Here is a 19,966-nt window from a genome sequence, read left to right on the forward strand (position 1 = left end):
CCATCTATTGTGCAAAAAGGTGTTGAGTTACTAAAGGCAAACAGGCTGATCACTTTGCAAGGGAAGTTGTACCTTTGCAAGAATTTATTTGCAAAGCTCTACTGACTTCTACCATCCAACCATGTGCCAGTACAAATACTGTTACCTTTTCAATTTTCTTTGCACATGATTAGTTATTGTTTTGCAAATTTCACCACATGAGCTCCCCTGAGCTCTAGGGAAAACCCCCCTTGCAAAGTACAACTTTCCTTACAAAGTGAACATTCTATTTGCCTTTAGTAAATCATATCCCTTGTGTACATTCTGGTGACCATACAAAGTTATAGGGAATCAGAACAGTAGTAAAGGGGGACTTTTCCAGCAGGGATATGTGTTCAGGTGACATCTAAGATGGTATTCCCTTTCAGTTTGGAGAGATGTCCTATCACTTCCTGTTGAAGTGAAGGCAAATATCTTCTGAATAGACTGAAAAAAATGACATGTGTCCTAACCAGTTTCCTTTCAATCGACAACCCCCCCCCCCCCCCCCAGGCACATTAGGATTATATTTACAATTGATGAAAAGAAGGAGCACAACACTACTAAAGGGACTAGATCAGTAGCTGATCCAGTCCCTTTAGCTGTGTTGTGCTCCTTGTTTTTATCGGTTGTAAAGAGACTGAACTGTGAACTGATCTACTATCTTCCGTCATGACCATTGCAGGATAAAAAGGTATGAAAATGGCAGTGAATGAGGCTCATTACTGTAATTATCAGCTACCTATACAAAAATAAATAATTGAGAGAAGTTAAATAGTTCCACAGGGGTCTAGCAATTCAATTTGGAAACTTACGTGATAAATGTTATAGTATGTTGAAATACACGATATTGTTCAATACATTATAGCAATTAAGAAGCGACCTTTGTGCCAGTAAATATCTGAAAGCACACATTAGGTTCAAAAGAGATGCAGCATATTACAGATCTTTGTACTATACCAAAAGAACACACACTTATTAACCATTGTTACTTTCCCCCCTTATTCCTTTGCTCTTTTTTTACATTCCTTTGTTACCATTTGCAAGCATGTTTTTAAATGTTTATTAACCCTTGTATATATACCCTCTTCTTGTATTGTTAAGTCTAAAATAAAAATAAATACAAATCGCTATCTCTCTCTCTCTCTCTCTCTCTCTCTCTCTCTCTCTCTCTATCTCTCTATATAGATATATATCTATAGATATATATATCTAGATATATATCTATATATATAATCTATCTATCTATCTATCTATCTATCTATCTATCTATCTATCTATCTATCTATCTATCTATCTATCTATCTATCTATCTATCTATCTATCTATCTATCTATCTATCTATATAGATAGATATAGATATAGATATATATCTATATATAAATACATACACACACACACACACTCACTGGCCACTTTATTAAGTACACCTGTTCAAAACAACGAGCAGCAGAGTGGGGAAGGAAGGGGATTTAAGTGACTTTGAACATTACATGGTTGTTGGTGCCAGGGGGGCTGGTCTGAATATTTAAAAAATTGCCGATCTACTGGGATTTTCACGCACAGCCATGTCTAAGGTTTACAGAGAGTGGTCCAAAAAAGAGAAAATAGCAAGTGACTGGAAATTGTGTGGACAAAAATGCCCTGTTGATGTCAGAGGTCAGAGAAGAATGGGCAGATTGGTTTAAAATGATAGAAAGGCAACAGTAACTCAAATAATCACTTGTTTCAACCAAGATATGCAGAATACCATCTCTGAATGTACAGAACATTGAACCTTGAAACAGATGGGCTACAGCAGCAGAAGACCATAACGGGTGCCACTCCTGTCAGATAAGAACAGGAAACTGAGGCTACAATTAGCTCAGGCTCACCAAAATTGGACAATAGAAGATTAGAAAAAGGTTGCCAGGTCTGATGAGTCTCGATTTCAGCTGCAACATTGAGATGGTAGGGTCAGAATTTAGCATAAACAACATGAAAGCATTGATCCATTCTTCCTTGTATGAATGGTTCAGGCTGCTGATGGTGTAATGGTGTGGGGGATATCTTCTTCACACATTTTGGGCCCCTTAGTACCAATTGAGCATTGTTTAAATATCACGGCCTACCTGAGTATTGTTGCTGACCATGTCCATCCCTTTATGACTACAGTCTCATCTTCTGATGGTTACTTCCAGCAGGATAATGCACCATGTCACAAAGTTCAAATCATCTCACCACTGGTTTCTTGAACATGACAATGAGGTCACTGTACTCCAATGGTCTCCACAGTCACTAGATCTCAATCCAATAGAGCACCTTTGAGATGTGGTGGAACAGTAAATTTACATTATGGATGTGCAGCCGACAAAATCTGCAGCAATTGTGTGATGCTATCATGTCAATATGGACCAAAATCTCTGAGGAATGTTTCCAACACCTTGTTGAATCTATGCTATGAAGAATTAAGGCAGTTCTGAAGGCAAAAGGGGGTCCAACCCGGTATTAGCAAGTTGTACCTAATAAAGTGGCCGGTCAGTGTACATGTAAAGTGCTGCATAAAGTAGTTAGTGCTATATACATTCTAATAATTAATAAAATGAGGGTGTATTCTTTAAAAGCCAGCCACAGCTAGCATACAAATGCCTGTCCTCTGCCATCAACTGCAGAGTAGGACACTTACTTTCTGTGTGGAAGAAGTGGTTTTCTTTCAGAGGTCCAAAGTAAAGTGGGCGGTAAGTATAAATATATATATATATATATATATATATATATATATATATATATATATACACATATATAGATTGCATCCGGAAAGTATTCACAGTTCACTTTTTCCACATTATTTTATGTTACATCCTTATTCCAAAATTAATTCAAATCATTATTTTCCTCAAAATTCTACAAACAATACCCCATAATGACAATGTGAAAGAAATTTGCTTGAAATCTTTGCAAATTTATTAAAAATAAAAAGCAAAAAAAAAAAATGACATATACATAAGTATTCACAGCTCAATACTTTGTTGAAGCACCTTTGGCACCAATTACAGCCTCAATTCTTTTTGAGTATGATGCTTCAAGCTTGGCACACCTATTTTTGGGCAGTTCCTGCCATTCTTCTTTGCAGGACCTCTCAAGCTCCATCAGGTTGGATGGGGAGCGTCGGTGAACAGCCATTTTCAGATTTCTCCAGAGATGTTCAATCGGGTTCAAGTCTGGGCTCTGACTCAAGGACATTCATAAAGTTGTTCTGTAGCCATTCCTTTGTTATCTTGGCTGTGTGCTTAGGGTCGTTGTTCTGTTGGAGCAGGTTTTCATCAAGGAGCAGGTTTTCATCAAGGATGTCTCTGTACATTGCTGCATTCATCTTTCCCTCAATCCTGACTAGTCTCCCAGTTCCTGCCACTGAAAAACATCCCCACAGCATGATGCTGCCACCACCATGCTTCACTGTAGGGATGGTATTAGCCAGGTGATGAGTGGTGCCTGGTTTCCTCCAGACATGATACTTGCCATTCAGGCCAAAGAGTTCAATCTTTGTTTCATCAGACCAGAGAATTTTGTTTCTCATGGTCTGAGAGTCCTTCAGGTGTCTTTTGGCAAACCCCAGGCGGACTGTCATGCGCCTTTAACTGAGGAGTGGCTTCCGTCTGGCCACTCTACTATACAGGTCTTATTGGTGGAGTGCTGCAGAGATGGTTGTTCTTCAAGAAGGTTCACCTCCCTCCACAGAGAAAAGCTGGAACTCTGTCAGAGTGACCATAGGTTCTTGGTCACCTCCCTGACTAAAGCCCTTTTCTGCCGATTGCTCAATTTGGCCGGGCAGCCCACTCTACTCCTAGTGGTTCCAAACTTCTTCCATTTATGAATGATGGAGGCCACTGTGCTCATTGGGACCTTCAATGCTGCAGATATTTTTCTGCACCCTTCCTCAGATCTGTGCCTCCACACAATCCTTATTTGGAGGTCTAAAGACAATTCCTTAAACTTCATGGCTTGGTTTGTGCTCTGGCATGCACTGTTAACTGTGGGACCTCATATAGACAGGTGGGTGCCTTTCCAAATCATATCCAATCAACTGAATTTACCACAGGTGGACTCCATTCAAATTGTATCTCAAGGATGATCACTGGAAATAGGATGCACCTCAGCTCAATTTTGAGTATCATGGAAAACCTATAAATACTTATGTACATGTGATTTTTTTCATTTTTTTATTTTTAATAAATTTTCAAAGATTTAAACAAACTTCTTTCAGGTTGTCATTATGGGGTATTGTTTGAAGAATTTTGAGGAAAATATGGAAGTCCATTTTGGAATAAGGCTCTAACATAACAAAATGTGTAAAAAGTGAGGTGCTGTGACTACTTTCTGGATGCACTATATATATACAAATTCTAAATACCCTTACCTTGGTTACCAAGAACACAATTTAGGTGTTGCTCTAAAAGGTGACAAAGGTGGCAAGAGGGCAGCACAAAAAGATTTACAGTGTAGTACTTTCTGAATGTTTATTAGGTAAAAAAATAAGTAAACCACTCTCACAAACATGAGACTGAAAGAGGCAAAATAACGATAGCCAGGAGTGTTCCAGTGTTACAGCAGAAGACTTGCTAACCTGGCCATGAGTCAACATACTCCAGGCAGCCTCGACATGGAAAGGAGAGCTGCACGAACAACCAGAGGAAATACTATCCAGGACTTGCTTGCTAGCACTCAACCTTAAGCAAAGACATTATAGTGATACAGGAATACATTTTGGGAAAGACTTCTCGAAGCCTGAAGCTGAAGCTGACAAAAGGGAAGACCTCCTAAAAACACAATCTTGCATCACTGTATAGTCAATGCTTATGAGCATTTTTCCCATTTATTGTTGGCTTGATGTAATAATAAGAAATTCCCTTAAAGACCTAGTTTTAATTTGGGTGTTTACAGCATCCACATGTATGGGGGCTTTGGATCTTTTTAATGTCTGACAACAGGTCACTAAGCACCTTGGCTGATGGGTGTTCATTATAAGCTGTCTGAGATGAACATAAACCTTAAAGCTGCATTAAAAAAATGCATAACATTGCAACCTATGAACATTTAATATTTTGATCCTGAATTTATAAGACCCATATACTGTAACAGACATTTAATACAGATGGAATATTATGCCAACTGCACAAGTCTTGAAACTAGCTGAGGTATTAGTGGTTCTCATGGTGATGCTTAAACATTCCAAAAAGGCAGAAACAAATTGTATTTACAACTAGAATTTCTGTAGAAAATCCAAGCACTTTCATGTATATTTCAAAACTCATAGATGGTTCATTGCTCTCTAGAGGATGATAAAATATAATATTTGGCAAAAACATCTTATGAAAATTCCGACATTCTAAGATAAATTGGAGGAAAATCAACAATCTCCATGTTTACATTGCCCCAAAGATCTATATTTATTTGTCCTTAAGGGACATCCTTTCCTCCCACAAGTCAGGTTGTAGAACAGGATGACAAATTGCTAGCTTGGTGTGTACAGAAATCAAACTGGCTTACAACAGTACATGGGCGTCTGAGCCTACACTCTGCATGGAAAGCAGCATGCAATTTGTATGCCACTTCTCATAAGCCTGGATTTTCTACTAAAAGTCCATCATGTATATTTGTTGTGTCAGAACCATTTGAAGGGGCAGCGGGAGCAACTGCCAGAGGCCCAAAGAGCGTGGGGAGCTTGGTTTGATTTCGCTGAGAGCCTAATATGTTCTCACTGCTCACATACACACAGATGCTGTTTATGAACTAGTTCTGCAAAGTGTCCCACAAGTACATTTTGCTCTTCCTTGAAAAAGACTGCTTTTGTTAAAAAAAAAACAAAAACTTTTTAAGCCATATATAAGAGAACACTCTGTTATATTAAACACTGTGGGATGAAAACAAACTTGTATTTCTCATGCCTGTATATTGTAAATTTAATTCTGTATGTGCTTTCTGGAAAGTATCCTTACTTTTAAAAACTAAGCGGTCATTGTGGAATTGCTTTGTCTAATGAGTTTAATCTTTGAAGTAACCATATTCTGGTTAGGGCAAAACTCTCCCAAGGTTATTATGTGAGTCACTGTTAGTGGGAAGCAGGAATAGATGTGTATTAGAACTTGCATAAGGGCATATACCCTGACAAACACCATCAAATATTTTCCATGACAGACGCCTAGGTGTATGATATGACAGAATAATGTAATATTCTTAAAGAGGATGTCTAGGGTAAATGAAAAAATAACATTATTTTTCAACTCCCTAGAACTAGAACAGGAATTTCATCTGCAGCTGGAATAACTCAATGGAATCAGTGGAATCAAGTCCAGAGCAGTTAGAGCCGGTTCACACGGGGGGCGACTTGTCAGGCGACCTAGCTGCCTGACAAGTCGCCTCCCGTTCTGTACAATGGAACCGTTCTAATCGAAGCAACGCAAGTCGCTCCGACTTAGAAGAAAGGTTCCTGTACTACTTTGGGGGCGACTTGCATAGACTTCTATACAGAAGTCGTCTTGCAAGTCGCCGCGGCAGTCGTGTGCAGGTCGCCTCGGTGAGGCGACCTGCAAGTCGTGCCGCTTCTAATGTGAACCGGCGCTTATATTTGATACCAAATGTTTGTGGCTAAAACATTAAAGTGGTAGTAAACCCCCCCCCCCAAAAAAAAAAGTCCTCCTGCAAGGTAATGTCATAATGTGCATTGCATACTAGCACATTATGAAAGACTTACCTTAGAACGGAGCCCACCAGCAGTGCGCTGTCACCACTGACAGGGCTTCCATTTTCACCCAGTCTTCCTTCCAGGTTCCCAGGCTTTGGCCGTTTAAAGGCCATTTGACGTCTCTCCCATGCATGAGCAAGGGAATCACGGCTGCAGCACAGAGCTCTGAAGGGATGGCATGAGTATGCCATCCCTTTAGAGCACATGCGTCAGTGATGTCACCGGTTGCTTAAACAGAGAACATCTCCTAAACGGTGCACCTGTGGCTACAGGTAAGCTTTGTTTTAAAGTGCATGTAAACTCGATTCATGAAATTTGAGCTGGGCACATACATCTGCAGTGTTTTCTTTTCTCTCTTCAAAGCACTAAGTCCCGTAGCTGTCTCCTGCTCCAATCTTCTGTTATGAACATGATAACTTCTGACAAGTTATCCGTCAACTGAGATAAAACCGGGCTGAAATTTGTGTCGGGAAGGTTTCTATAAATAGATTAGCAGAAAGCTAAACTATTCACAGAACAGCTCTAAAAGTCTCTGCCTATGTGGAGTGAGGGTGTGTTCCTTTCCTCCAATCAGCTGTCTTGGTTGTGTACCCAGACTTCACACTCAGTGTTGAACAGGAAGAGAAAATCTCTAACATGATGTGAACTTTCCAAAGAATGTATAAAGCTGAAGACAGCAGATATACAGGTAAAACTAATGCAGGATGATTTGTGATTTGTTTCATCTCTGTGTATCATCTGAGGCTGTTCACTTCACTGGGTATATGTGAGGGTTTACATCCACTTTAAGCTTATTTGTAAGTATAAGTGTACCAGCGGTGTTTACTACCACTTTAAAGTACAACTAAAGGCAAAAAAGTATATTTTTTAAAGAATATGTTACACCAACATTTCAAATTCCTGATATGTGTCTGTTGTACCGTGTATTTGTAAGCGATACATAAACTGTTGGAGCTATATAAATCCTGTATAATAATAATAATACAAATTTGTATTTTAAAAAAGTGTCCTATTCTCTTTGTATTATTTTCTTTGTGTAAACCACCTGATGTTCCTGCCAGTCCCCCTGCTTTCCTAGTCTAAACTGACCACACTAGGCATGAGAGCACAATGTTGTCAGTTTTCTAGCTGTGCTGAGAACTCATCCTGCTCTCAGGTGTTCAGGTCACCAATGTCACCAAGAAGAAAAGTGGTGTTAAAATTTGAGTTGCTACCAGAACAGAAAAAGAAGGGAAATAAGGGGGTGGGGCAGCTCTCAACACTGTCAGGAATTGGCTTGAAGCTTGAGGGATTAGTTAAAGATATGTGCTAACAGGTTTGATTTAAGGTTGTCTAACTAAAAGAGGGCAGAATGCTATCTATTGTGGCATTTTAACTTCCATGATTCTATGTTTAATGATGAATACCTCTTTGATCACTCATCATAGTGAGAGAGGAAGGTATATTCCAATGTACATTGTGCATATTTAAGCATACAGGAATCTATGGAGTACATCATGCATAATGTTCTATCTAGGCAAGTGCTACAATTTCACCCAACAAATAAACCACTGGTTTAACAAAGATATCCACAGATAATTGCAGATAATTTGACAGACTATATATCTACATTTATATATTTATCTGTGCTGATTCTTCTTATTTATTATCATAGGCAATGAGTGCTTAACTCACATACAGTGCAAGATTTCTGCAAGGCTACAGCAGGGACTGATAGTCCATCTGTATGCCAAGCACCTAGTCCTTACTTTGTAGCTTGGTATACTGCAAAGCTTGGTCAACATGATTAAATATACATTCAGATCAATTTAATAAAGCATCATGAAACACTACTAACACCTTACTAAAACACTAATGTGCAAACTACATTGTATGTGGCTTTGTCAGTTGATGGAAATGGCAAATATTTTAAAGCCTTTCTCCATTATGAACTGTGTTAAAATCATGTCAGTGAAGTGGAACTTCAGCCCAGACTTTAAATTTGATTCTGCATGGAGGTTGTTTAAACAGTCTGTGAGTCAATTGGTGATGTCTCTTGTTTACACTTTAATAAATGAGGCCTAGTGTGCAGAAAGCTTAAATGCTTAAAGTATATCTAAATACACAATGTTTTTTTAATTTAAACGTTTAAATATTCCTTTATAGTTTGTGGTCTATGTCCTTTTAGGTAGATTTTAATTCACTTCTTGTCTCTAAACAAGTGAAAGTGTAAATCCACTTTTGTTGAGAAAAAAACATTCCCCTCCGGGTGATCTATTTACATTGCAAAGATTTTAACAAACTTTGTTGCAGATTCCTACCTTTTGTTATTCTGAAGAAATCCATGTGTGTCTCTCTGTGCCCATGTGGGAAAGTGAATCTAATGGGAGTGGTTTTATAATTATCAGCCAGCTGTAGCAGCTGCAGGGCACTAATGAGGAAAGCTGCTGGGCCTGCATCCCTTTAGACTCGATTTCCTATTGGGAGTATCTCACCAAAAATGACATTTTTGTTGCAGGGGATGCCTGAAATCTGATATATATCTTAGTGCAGACTTCTGGGAAAATCGGAGAGACAATCACACAAGCAGAAAATTATGTTTCTGTGGGGCGCTCTGTGCACATTCTGTGTACAGAACACCTCCAGGTAGTCATATTACATTGCATTTTCAGAAAATTACACAGCCACAGATTGAAAAGGAAGGTAATTTTTAATAACATTCAATTACAATGTGACTTGTGTCACAACTGTTTACGCATTATTATTTTTCTTTATTTGCTATTTTTTTCCCCAATGAAAGTGAAGTTATCCTTTTAGCAAAATCCTCTTATCACACCATGTTTGTTGAGTTGATTTTTTCTGCTCACCACTGCACATGTTTGGTGTGAACAGGGTAAATATAAAACATCTGCTTTTTATAGGCCCTGTTCACACCATACATGTGTGTTGAGCTGCAGAAAAATGCACAGCTGTCACAAGAACAAATGTGCCCATTGGAAGATTTCCCCTCTGTTCCTACACAATTTAGAACTTCTGACTTTTCCTCACAATGGTCACCACGACAAATAAAGGCGAAAAATCTCTCCAGCAGGGATGCAGTGAGCAATTCAGACCTGGCTGAGGTTCTGTCCCTTGCACACTCCAAAATAAAAAAAAAATGGTTTTAGATATGCTTCAGTGTAAGGGTCCTTTCATATGAGCATTCCATTTGTTTCATCAGTTCAGTCACGTTTTTTTAAAAGAAAAAGTTTACACCAGTTGTACATCAGTTTTTTTTTTACATCCACTACCAATGCAAACACGAATGCCAAACGGACTGTTTGTCCATTTACATACATTTTTCGTGCATTTGTTTTTTTTTTTATGGAAGAAAAATAGGGCTTTGATCCATTCCAAAAAAACAGATGTTGACAGGAGCGGATGTAAACGGATGTAAATAGATGATCATCCATTTACATTTATTTTTCCATAGAGATGCATTGATGTCGATTTTTTATCCATCAATGGATGGATGAAAAAACATACAAACAGAATGCCCGTGAGAAAGGGGTCTGTTTTCATCAAGCAAAGAATAGAAAAATATTTCACTTCCCCTGTATTCAGACCCCTACTAGCAAAAAAAGGCTTGAGGGGTCTTTCATGTGGCAAAATCATTTGAGTACTGTCCAAGATACTTTTTTTATTTGCACTGACATACAAATTTTTAGTGCAAGCTTTCGGGGTGTACCTCCTTCTTCAAGGTCCAAAAGTATCATGAACAGTACCTTTAATGTGGTTAATCCTTCTCAGGTTAAAGCCATATTACAAAGAACCATTATAAATATAGAGTGAATATTTAATATTTATACCATGAATAATTGGCACTACGTACATCAACTCCAGTGAGTTGGTGTATTTTGCGCAATAGGGTTGATTTACTCAAACTGGAGAGTGCAAAATCTGGTGCAGCTCTGCATAGAACCTTCCAGGTTTTTCGTCAAAGCTGAATCGAACAAGCTGAAGTTAGAAGCTAATTCACTACAATGCACATCTGCACTAGATATTGAACTCTCCAGTTTTAATAAATCAACCCCAATGTTTTTGCCTTATTAAAAAAGTCTACAGGTGAACAATAACCAAAATGTTAAAGTCAACTAGTGAGGAGAGCATTAGAGAGGCTGCCATTACTGATCAAGATTAAGGTTGCAGCCATAGAGCCAAGAGATATAAAAATTTGAGGCTGCTCCTCTTTCCGGCAGGGGGGGACCTGTGATAGGCCGTGCAGACATGAAGCTTTATATCTCTTTCCCACCCACTGGTTGCCAGAAGCTGATTAAAGTTGATGAAGAAGGCAACCTGCGTACTTTTTATGAGAATGGCCACAGAAGTTTCAGCTGATTCTTTGGGTGAGGAATGGAAGGGATATGTTGTGCGCATTGGTGGAGGCAAGGATAAGCAAGGTTTCCCCATGAAACAGGGAGTTCTCACCCACAGCCATGTCTGTCTGCTGTTGAGCAAGAGTCCCTCCTGTTACCGCCCCGGGAGGACTGGCGAGTGCAAAAGCAAGTCTGTGCGTGGCTGTATTGTAGATGTCAACTTAAGTGTGTTGAACTTGGTGATTGTCAGGAAAGGTGAGAAGAACATCCCTTGCCTCACAGACAGCACTATTCCATGTCGTTTGGGTCTTAAAAGCGCACGCAGAATCTGCAAGCTCTGCAATCTGTCCAAAAAAGATGATGGGCGCCAATATGTGGTTAGAAAGCCTCTTGCTAAGGAAGGGAAGAAGGCCAGGACTAAGGCCCCCAAGATCCAGCATCTTGTAACACCTAGAGTTCTTCAACACAGGCGCGCCCTGAGAAGCAGCACACTCAGAGGAATAAGGAGGAAGCATCAAAGTATGCCAAGCTCCTTGCTAAAAGAACAAAGGGAGCAAAGGAGAAGTGCCAGGAGCAGATTGCCAAGAGGCGTAAACTTTAATCACCGAGAGCCTCCACATCTAAATCTGAATCCAGCCAGGAGTAAAGCCTCCTGGTTTAAATAAATTTGTTGTAAATGATCAACTTGTGCAAATTTCATTAAATTTCATTAAAGGCTTTGGTGTCTACAAAATCTTTATGCATATGCTATTGACTTGATCTGGGTGTTTGAGAAGAAAGAATGTGTTATGCGCAGATGCGCAGATTCAATTTGGTTTATATTAAAAAAAAAAATGGCTGCTCTATATTTATATCCTCAAAGCTTCCCTTTAACAAGACATTTAAAATGCCTGACTTGAGCATGTGTAGGTGAAAAAGACATGCTTTGATTTAAATTCCCACTGCAAAGGTGTTTTGTTTCCAAAGTGTTTGAATTTTTACTACCAAGTTTTACAAAAAATAAACTTTGTCGAACCACTTTAGATTTATCAGTAACTGCCAAAGTTGCTGCTTTTAAAATCTTGTCACTAAATGTCTCTTAAAAGTTTTTCATCAACAATTTGAAATGATTATTTCCTCCTATTTGCTACAATGACTCAACGTTTTAGTTCCCCAATTTGTTCAAGCAGTCATATTTTTCCCAGAAAAAATATGTCCCTCTGATATTTAGCAACTTTTCATGATCAAAGCTTGCATTACCTTTCACAAAAGCTATGGTAGATTGTGTAAGCACACATCACTTTCTTCCCTAGACTGTCAGCTACTCCACACATCCTGCTACTCCCCCTTCTCCAAAGCACATGTATGAACTTATAAATAAACTTGCTTCTACAGTATGATAAATTCCTGAGTCCAAATACTGCAGTAAAAACAAACTCTTCTGCCAGAAACCCGGTAAATATTTCCTTTGCGATATGTCGAGGTAATTGGTTGGCTTAAAATGTTTCCAAATTTGCAATGCCTATAAATCCCTGGAGTCATTTTGCAGAGGTGGAAATGAAAAAAAATAACTAATTATTACGCACAACAACAACTACAGATTTATGCCAAATAAAATAAAAGTTGTATCGTCTTAGTTTGGCTTAAGTACTGTATTTAAAGCTTGCTGTTGTCTGAATACAGATTAATATTTCCTTTGCATAAACTTCACTAAAGGGCCCGTCCACATGCAAGTGCTTCACTGAGGTGGGTTAATGCACAAACCTTAATGCTCTTAATGGCACACATTAATGTTCGTTATGAATGGACTGCCAATGGACCACAATGGATGAAAAATATATAGATGAGCCTTTTATAAAAAAAACAGTGCACCATAACAGTAACAACACATGAATGGCACTGCAATGCATCACACATGCCATGCATTGTGGTAATGTGTGTTAACGTGTGCTTGCCACAACCCACAAGTATGAATGGGCCTATACTGTTGCAGTACTGCAATAAATATAATTTGAGGTATATTTCAAAATGTTCTTACTCATGATTCACACATTTTTCACCCAAAATCCATACAATTTTCTAAATGGAGTGGATGCTGAGCAAAAGTTTGGTGATTACATTTTTAATAGACCCCTTAACATGCTTGGCTTTTCCTTTTTGATTTAGTTGACATTATTTTAAAGCGGCTCTCACTATTGCGGTTAAACGCAACCATAATAAAAGGGAAAACAATATCTTTTTTCTCTGGTACAACTAACCCTATGTTTTAAAAAAGACAATATTTGTGACAAACTTCACATTTCAACAAAAAGTTGGTGGTAGGTTGATAAGTCAATTCAATATCTGAACCTCAATAACATTCCTTTCATAACAAATGTGCCTAGTACAAAAAAGACACTGGCAATTGAAGAAAGTTTACAGATCAATTATTTCTAAGGAGCCAAGTGCATTTAAAGCCTAAACTTTTTTTTTAGTTTTGGATTGAGTAGGGAACTATTAGAACCCCTGACAGTTTTTTCTCAATGCTGTGTATGTTACAGCTGGGGAGATATACCTTCTTTATTTGTCTTTGTGACTTTTTTCACCAGAACTAAAAGTGATTGGAAAGTCATAATTTTAGGTTGCCCCCAGATTAAGCCTAGAGGAAAAAATATCCATATCCATACACATATGGTATGGAAAAAAACTGACAGGGGGTTTAACCCTTCTATACTTAAAAAAAGGTTTTTGGCTTTAGATATACTTTGAACGTTCTGCTTTTTTGCTCTTTATGACAAAGCTACTGGTAGCTCTTCTGGAACTACATCAGGTTTCCAAAGCTTTTACAGTAATAATTTCTACCAGTTAATGTTAAATTTACCCAGTAACCTGTGCCAGAGATATTACTGAAAGGATATGTTAGCCAAGCCAATACTTTATAAGTTTGGGACAGTGCACAGCCATTGGGAGTTCCAGGGAAGTGAAGGAACAGGCTGCAGCTATGTGGCACAGTCTATCCAGCTGCCCACAAGGAAATTTAAGCAACTCTGTCAACTGTAGGTGTCTGCACCCCATACCTCTGAATGCTGGGTCATTCTGAATGAGCATAACTCTGAGGCTTCCAGATGGCAGCGCTTGACTACTAACTCCTCCCCTTATACATTTTTACTAGCCTGTCACTACGATAAGCTGCCTCATTGTCCAATATAAATGTATGGGAGGTGGGAAGGGTTAGGATAACTCAATCACTTCTAAGTGAAGTGCCAAAGCTTTGCCTGATTAGGATAGCTCAACATTCAGGTGTAGAGGAGGCCATGGTAGCTGCTGCGGGTATGTGCAGATAAGCCTAGATGCCTTCACTTTGTCACTTAAAAAAACTGAGAGCGGATATAGAGAAAATTTAAGATGACTATTGCCCTTTACCAGTGACTACATGCTGAAAATTGATCTTGCAATTCACAAGCCTGTAAGCTTAAATTACAACTAAAGGCTCCTGTATGACAGTCTAAACAAGTACCAGATTCAGGTACTATGTGATGCACAATCCTCATAAAGTGAACAACAATTTCCCTTTATCTTCGCTGATTGCACCAAATCCTCCTTCATTTGTGTCTCCACACACTCACTCTACTGTACACTATTGCTACAGGCTTATGAAACAGCAGTGACAATGCTAAAAGCCACACACCCAGATCATTTTCATCCAACTGTAGTGCAAGCAGGTACAGCCTACATGAAAGTGGCCATGCTGCTCTGAATTTAGGAGCAGCACAGCATTGTTGTCAAACCATCACAGGAAGTTGCATTAAGTGGACTTCACTGGAAGGATCGACATGCATGTGTGGGACTTTGCAAGGAGGGCTATGTGAAGATTGTAAGTGCAGATGAAGTTGCATCACATTAGACATGTGCACACTGAAATATTTTGTTTCGGAATTTAGTTTTCGTTCGAAAAATAAATTTATTTAGTTACTCCCGAAATTCGTTTTTATTTATTTAGTTTCGTTAAAAAATGCATTCGTCCAAAAATCCGAAATAATTAAGGTTGAATCTGTAATTGAAGGCTTATGGTGTCTGTCGAATGTTCTAAGAAGATTCGACGGAGCAGCTAAACTGTACGACGCCGCAATCGTACGTTTCTGGTCGAATGTTCCACCTACAAGCTATAGTAGAATTCTAATGTTGTATGACACTAGTAATAATTATATTTATTAATTATTATTACTAGTCAACCAACATTAGAATTCTTCTATAGCCTATGGGTGGAACATTTGACCATAAATGTCCGCTCGTGGTGACTGCTTCGTCGAATCTTCATGTCGAATCTTTTTTCTCTATGTCGAATAATCTTGGAGTAATAGGGTTAGGTTAGGCACATTCGACCTTTTTTGCTATTGTCTCTATAATGTTGAATCTTTTCGCTCTATGTTGAATCTTTTCTATGTAGAATAATCTTGGACTAATAGAGCCAAGGTTAGGCACATTCGACCACAGGTTCGATGAATACAGATCGCTATTGTCAGCGTCATGTCGAATCTCCTATCTATATCGAACTGTTGTCGAAACGAAAACGAAAATAAAGCATTTGTTTATATTGGATCTTTTGGTTTTCGGTTTCTGTATGTTCGTTATCTTTTGTTAAAACGAAGATGAAAATAACCGAAATTCGGATGAAAATGCATTCGGACCAAAACGAATGGACATGTCTACATCACATATGCTTTTTAAAGGGAGGCCTATAATTCTAACTTTAGTAGGAGACTAAAGGTGGCCATAGATGAGTTGAAATTCTGCTGAATTTTGATCAGTGTGTGGACGTCCCCACTCTACAGGTGACTATTGTTAGATTCACTTCTGTTGAACAAACGCTGATCGGTGTACTCTGACAGCACCAAGTCCCATGTCAGAATACAATATCCCAGCAGAAGGGATTCCTCCATCTATCTAACATGTATAGATGGAGGAATATATTCATTTTCTTTAGTCAGCCAGCTGACTGAACACAAAAACCTAATAGTTTATGGCCAGCTTTAGAATGTCAAAGTGTACATTGTTAGGAGTCTAGGGAACAATATCATTACAGATGTGTATGTTTTATGTACTTATTAAATGATTGTGACTATCTCTGTTATTTCCTACATATTACAGTCCCTTATATACTTCCGCATTCATCAACCTAATCTGTTAACTACACCTTCAGTAATGGTATTCTCCACCTCTGTGATGTCAAAAATATTTTAATACTGGGTCAGACCATCATTTTGATGTATTGTGTGATCATACAACATCATACAACATGTTAGCAAGCAGATCTATAGGAGCAGATACAATGATTATATCTGGAAGGCCAAAGGATAATGCAGTTTTACTTATTTACTTAAGATATTTGTTATTTTAAGTACTTCTCTCTAGAATTTAACAGTAGCAATCGGGCATGTGAAAACAGAGATAATATTTACTTTAGGTTGATGCTCAAATAGGTACATTTCTAGAGAGGTGACTTCAAACCTGGGATTCTTCTGAACAACTGAGTAATTATGATGTATCTGGAGATGCACAAATTATCTCATAATCCCCTTGTTTCAACTACTTTCAAGTTATTTCATTTAAAAAGATGTATTTTTAGAATAGAAAGGAATGATTTCTGCACACTTTTAGCCAAGCCGGTCTATAAAAAATCTGAACTGGTTCACCCAACAAAGGGCAAAACATCTTCATATTGGACTGGCTAATTCCATTGCCAAAAAAAACTGGTTGCTATGAAGTGTGTTTAACCTAATCTAAACTGCATAGCACCAGCACTAAATGCAAAATTGTAGAATTGTTCTCATGGTTCCAGATGAAGTCAGAGGCTCATGAGTTTTAGACTTCAGCTGTGATGCATTTGTGAATGGAGCAAGGACCATGTATACAGTATCTTTCTTGCTTTTCCAAAATGCTGCCTATAGAAATATATGCAGGTCACAATTACCACTGCAGAAATAGAGGCTCACAAGGACCAGCATGTTCCAAGAAGCTGAGTATATACAATATACAAATACACCCATTTTATAAAATGACATGAAGTTCATGAAGGTTTGTAAACTAGACCTAAAGGTTTGTAAACTAGACAAATGTTACATAGTTCCTTTGCAGTAAATGATTAAAATATAAGATCAAGTGCTCTAATATGTAGAGTATAGCATATGTCAATAGAGACAACTGCAACTTACATACACACACATTGGCCTGAAAAATAAAAACCTTCCTCCAGCAGCAGTGCTGAAACTCTATACCAAGAGTAAGCTTATAGCATGACCTAACAAACCCTAAACAGCCTTGACTATTAGTGCCAAGAACATGCATTTAAGCATTGCCCTGACCCTAGAGCTGTTGGAATAGACTATAAAAATGTAGGTATGCATATTGGAAATTAATGTGTTGTAACCCATGGCTGCATGGGCACAAAAGCAGGTAACAACACATAGTACATCAATGATAAAGTGCCAAAATATTTGTGCATTATCTGGTCTAATGAATTCTGGGTTCACCAGTGTGGCTTGGTATCTTTGGGATCAATGTGAATTCAGCATTAATATAAGGGGACATCCAAATATCTGCATTGAGAGTTGCAGAATGCACTATTAAGATCAGGACATGATGGTATCCTTGTAGAGTATAAAACATCCAGTAGATGTTATCAGGGCAAAATGGGCCCAACTAATTTCTGTTTTTCTGGCCAGTAAGTGTATATATTTTACATTTGATTCATCTAATTTTTTAAAAACACGACCATGTTCATATATATATATATATATATATATATATATATATATATATATATATATATATACCATATATATATATATACCATATAGACAAGGGTTCAAGTCACTGATTTTCTTATCAGTAAAATCACTGTTGGAAATACAAATGTTATATATGTGATAAAGTCTCAAACTATGCACATAATAGATAAAAGCAGAAATATAATGCCATCAAATAAATATTTTTTTTTTCCAGGAGACGGCTGATAAGCAAATAATTAGGCCACACTTGTTTAAAGATTTATCACTGGAACAGAATGATGTCTTCTGTCACAACTACTGTACACAACCTTAATATGTCAGCTGATGGTCACATAAATTACACATATATTCGGAAAATTACCAAACATCACCTAAACCATTTCTACAGACCTATGCTGCTCAGTACCAATCTCCTTTGCTGATGACTGAGAGCAAAGCTGAACAAGAATAGCAAGCACAACATTAACTAAAACAACCAGGCCTAAGCTCTTTAGGGGGGGGTTCTCAACACCTTAAAAGAAAATCCAACTTTACATATTTTGCAGAATAAATTGAAAATCAAAATCAAGACAGCAAGATACTCAACTTTGTAGAATGCAATCAATAACTGTTTTGTTCCATTTGGCAATGTCTTGAAGTTTTAAACTCTACCTGGTCAGAATGCTCAAAATTTGCTTGTTGCTATGTGGGAAGTATAAAAAACTGGGCTTATATTAACATTCTATAGTAAAGTTGTTATCAACTGTAGAATGAAGAGCATGGGATCAAGCAAAATTGTAACATTTCCTGTAGGGCTCACTGAATATTTTAAAAGACTCCACAAAATAAACTAGGTATTATATACTATCTACAAAGTGTATTATATCCTGTCCTGTTCTACAATATCAGATTTGTCACAAAAAAGGAGTTACACTTTAAATGATTCTTTTTCTGAAGAGCACCAACTGATTATTTGAAGCACATTGGCATTGCTATGCCATGGACAATTAAGTTATTCCACTGTACAAAGCCCACATCGCCCCTCACATTAGGGCACTGGACATGACAGTTATTCCCAAGAGCATAAAAAAAGACATACATATTAATAATGATGTAGCTAATTTCCATTAGAAAGCTCCTTTGCACTAAGATTATGCATCACAAAATCCTTTTGTGAGGATTAATACACACTTAACAGTTACCTGGTGAAGCTTTGCCTCAAGGAACTGTATTGCACTACGCCGCTGAAAAATCCTCCTTCGTGTAGTTACTGGAAAACCCTTAACCAACATCCATAGAGTTAACTCAGCTAAAAACACAGCGCAAGGTACATTAAAAACTGCCTGATTGCTGAAATTCTCTTCCTCTAAATTAAAACATGAATATTTCATGATAAAAAATAAGGTTCTCCTAGAGAGGCAGTAACTCCAGCTGCACCTCTCCCTTGTTGAGCGGCCTAAATTACTGCTGAAAATGGAATATGAATGTTATTAGCATGCGATTAGTATTTTCATTTGCATGGCACTCTGAGTCCTTATTGCCTTAGGGGAAAGGAAGGGTGGAAGATGAGTGGGTGCATAGCACCCATTACTGGCTGGCTGGCCTGATTTTACACACACACACAAACTCCTCTCATCACTTACACACACAACTAGGTTTTCTGGCAGACCATTGGCTGTTCTTTTGGCATGTGATTGTCGACTGTCCAACCAGCTCAAAGGCTGGCTGGCACCGAAATACCAGAGTGTCTCCATGTCGGAATCTGGAGCCCTCTCTCATTCCGAATGCTGGAATGCCTGGATCACCGCAGCTCCCCTGGTCTATTTCTGAAAGACAAAATCATAACAGTCGTGTGAGAAAATGTATGTATCAGTGTTGCAGAGGTTTATACTTTATGTGGCCTCCACCTTTGATTTTCATTCTATTAGGGATTGCATTTATTTCCAGGAAATTATTTTTAGAGGCCAATTAAACATAAAATAGGAGTTTATGTATGTAATAGTACCATTGTAGAATCTGGCATATAAGAACACTGTACAAGAACACAGCCATGTACAGGAAATAGATTTTTTCGTTTTACCAATAGGACAGGAAACATAAACATACCAATGCACAAGAGAATTGCAATTTGCTGATCTGAATGGATGTTTGTCAAGTCACCTAACTCA

At 38.1% G+C, this 19,966-nt stretch overlaps 1 protein-coding gene and 1 pseudogene across 3 annotated transcripts in view; one reads left to right on the forward strand and one right to left on the reverse strand.

Annotated features, from left to right (window-relative positions):
• CSMD2 (CUB and Sushi multiple domains 2) overlaps positions 1-19,966 on the reverse strand; it is a 1,533,565-nt gene that overhangs the window by 490,410 nt on the left and 1,023,189 nt on the right. For 2 of the 3 annotated variants that reach the window (XM_073615428.1, XM_073615429.1), the window contains exon 13: positions 19,442-19,624. The exons of the other annotated variant lie outside the window; for it this stretch is intronic. In XM_073615428.1, the coding sequence (XP_073471529.1) occupies positions 19,442-19,624 (183 nt within the window). The remainder of the gene's footprint in view (positions 1-19,441; positions 19,625-19,966) is intronic. 3 annotated transcript variants of the gene reach the window in all.
• LOC141129943 (small ribosomal subunit protein eS6-like) lies at positions 10,985-11,719 on the forward strand (annotated as a pseudogene).

The sequence above is a fragment of the Aquarana catesbeiana genome, linkage group LG02, assembly GCF_042186555.1.
Source record: "Aquarana catesbeiana isolate 2022-GZ linkage group LG02, ASM4218655v1, whole genome shotgun sequence".
Classification (NCBI taxonomy): Eukaryota; Metazoa; Chordata; class Amphibia; order Anura; family Ranidae; genus Aquarana; species Aquarana catesbeiana.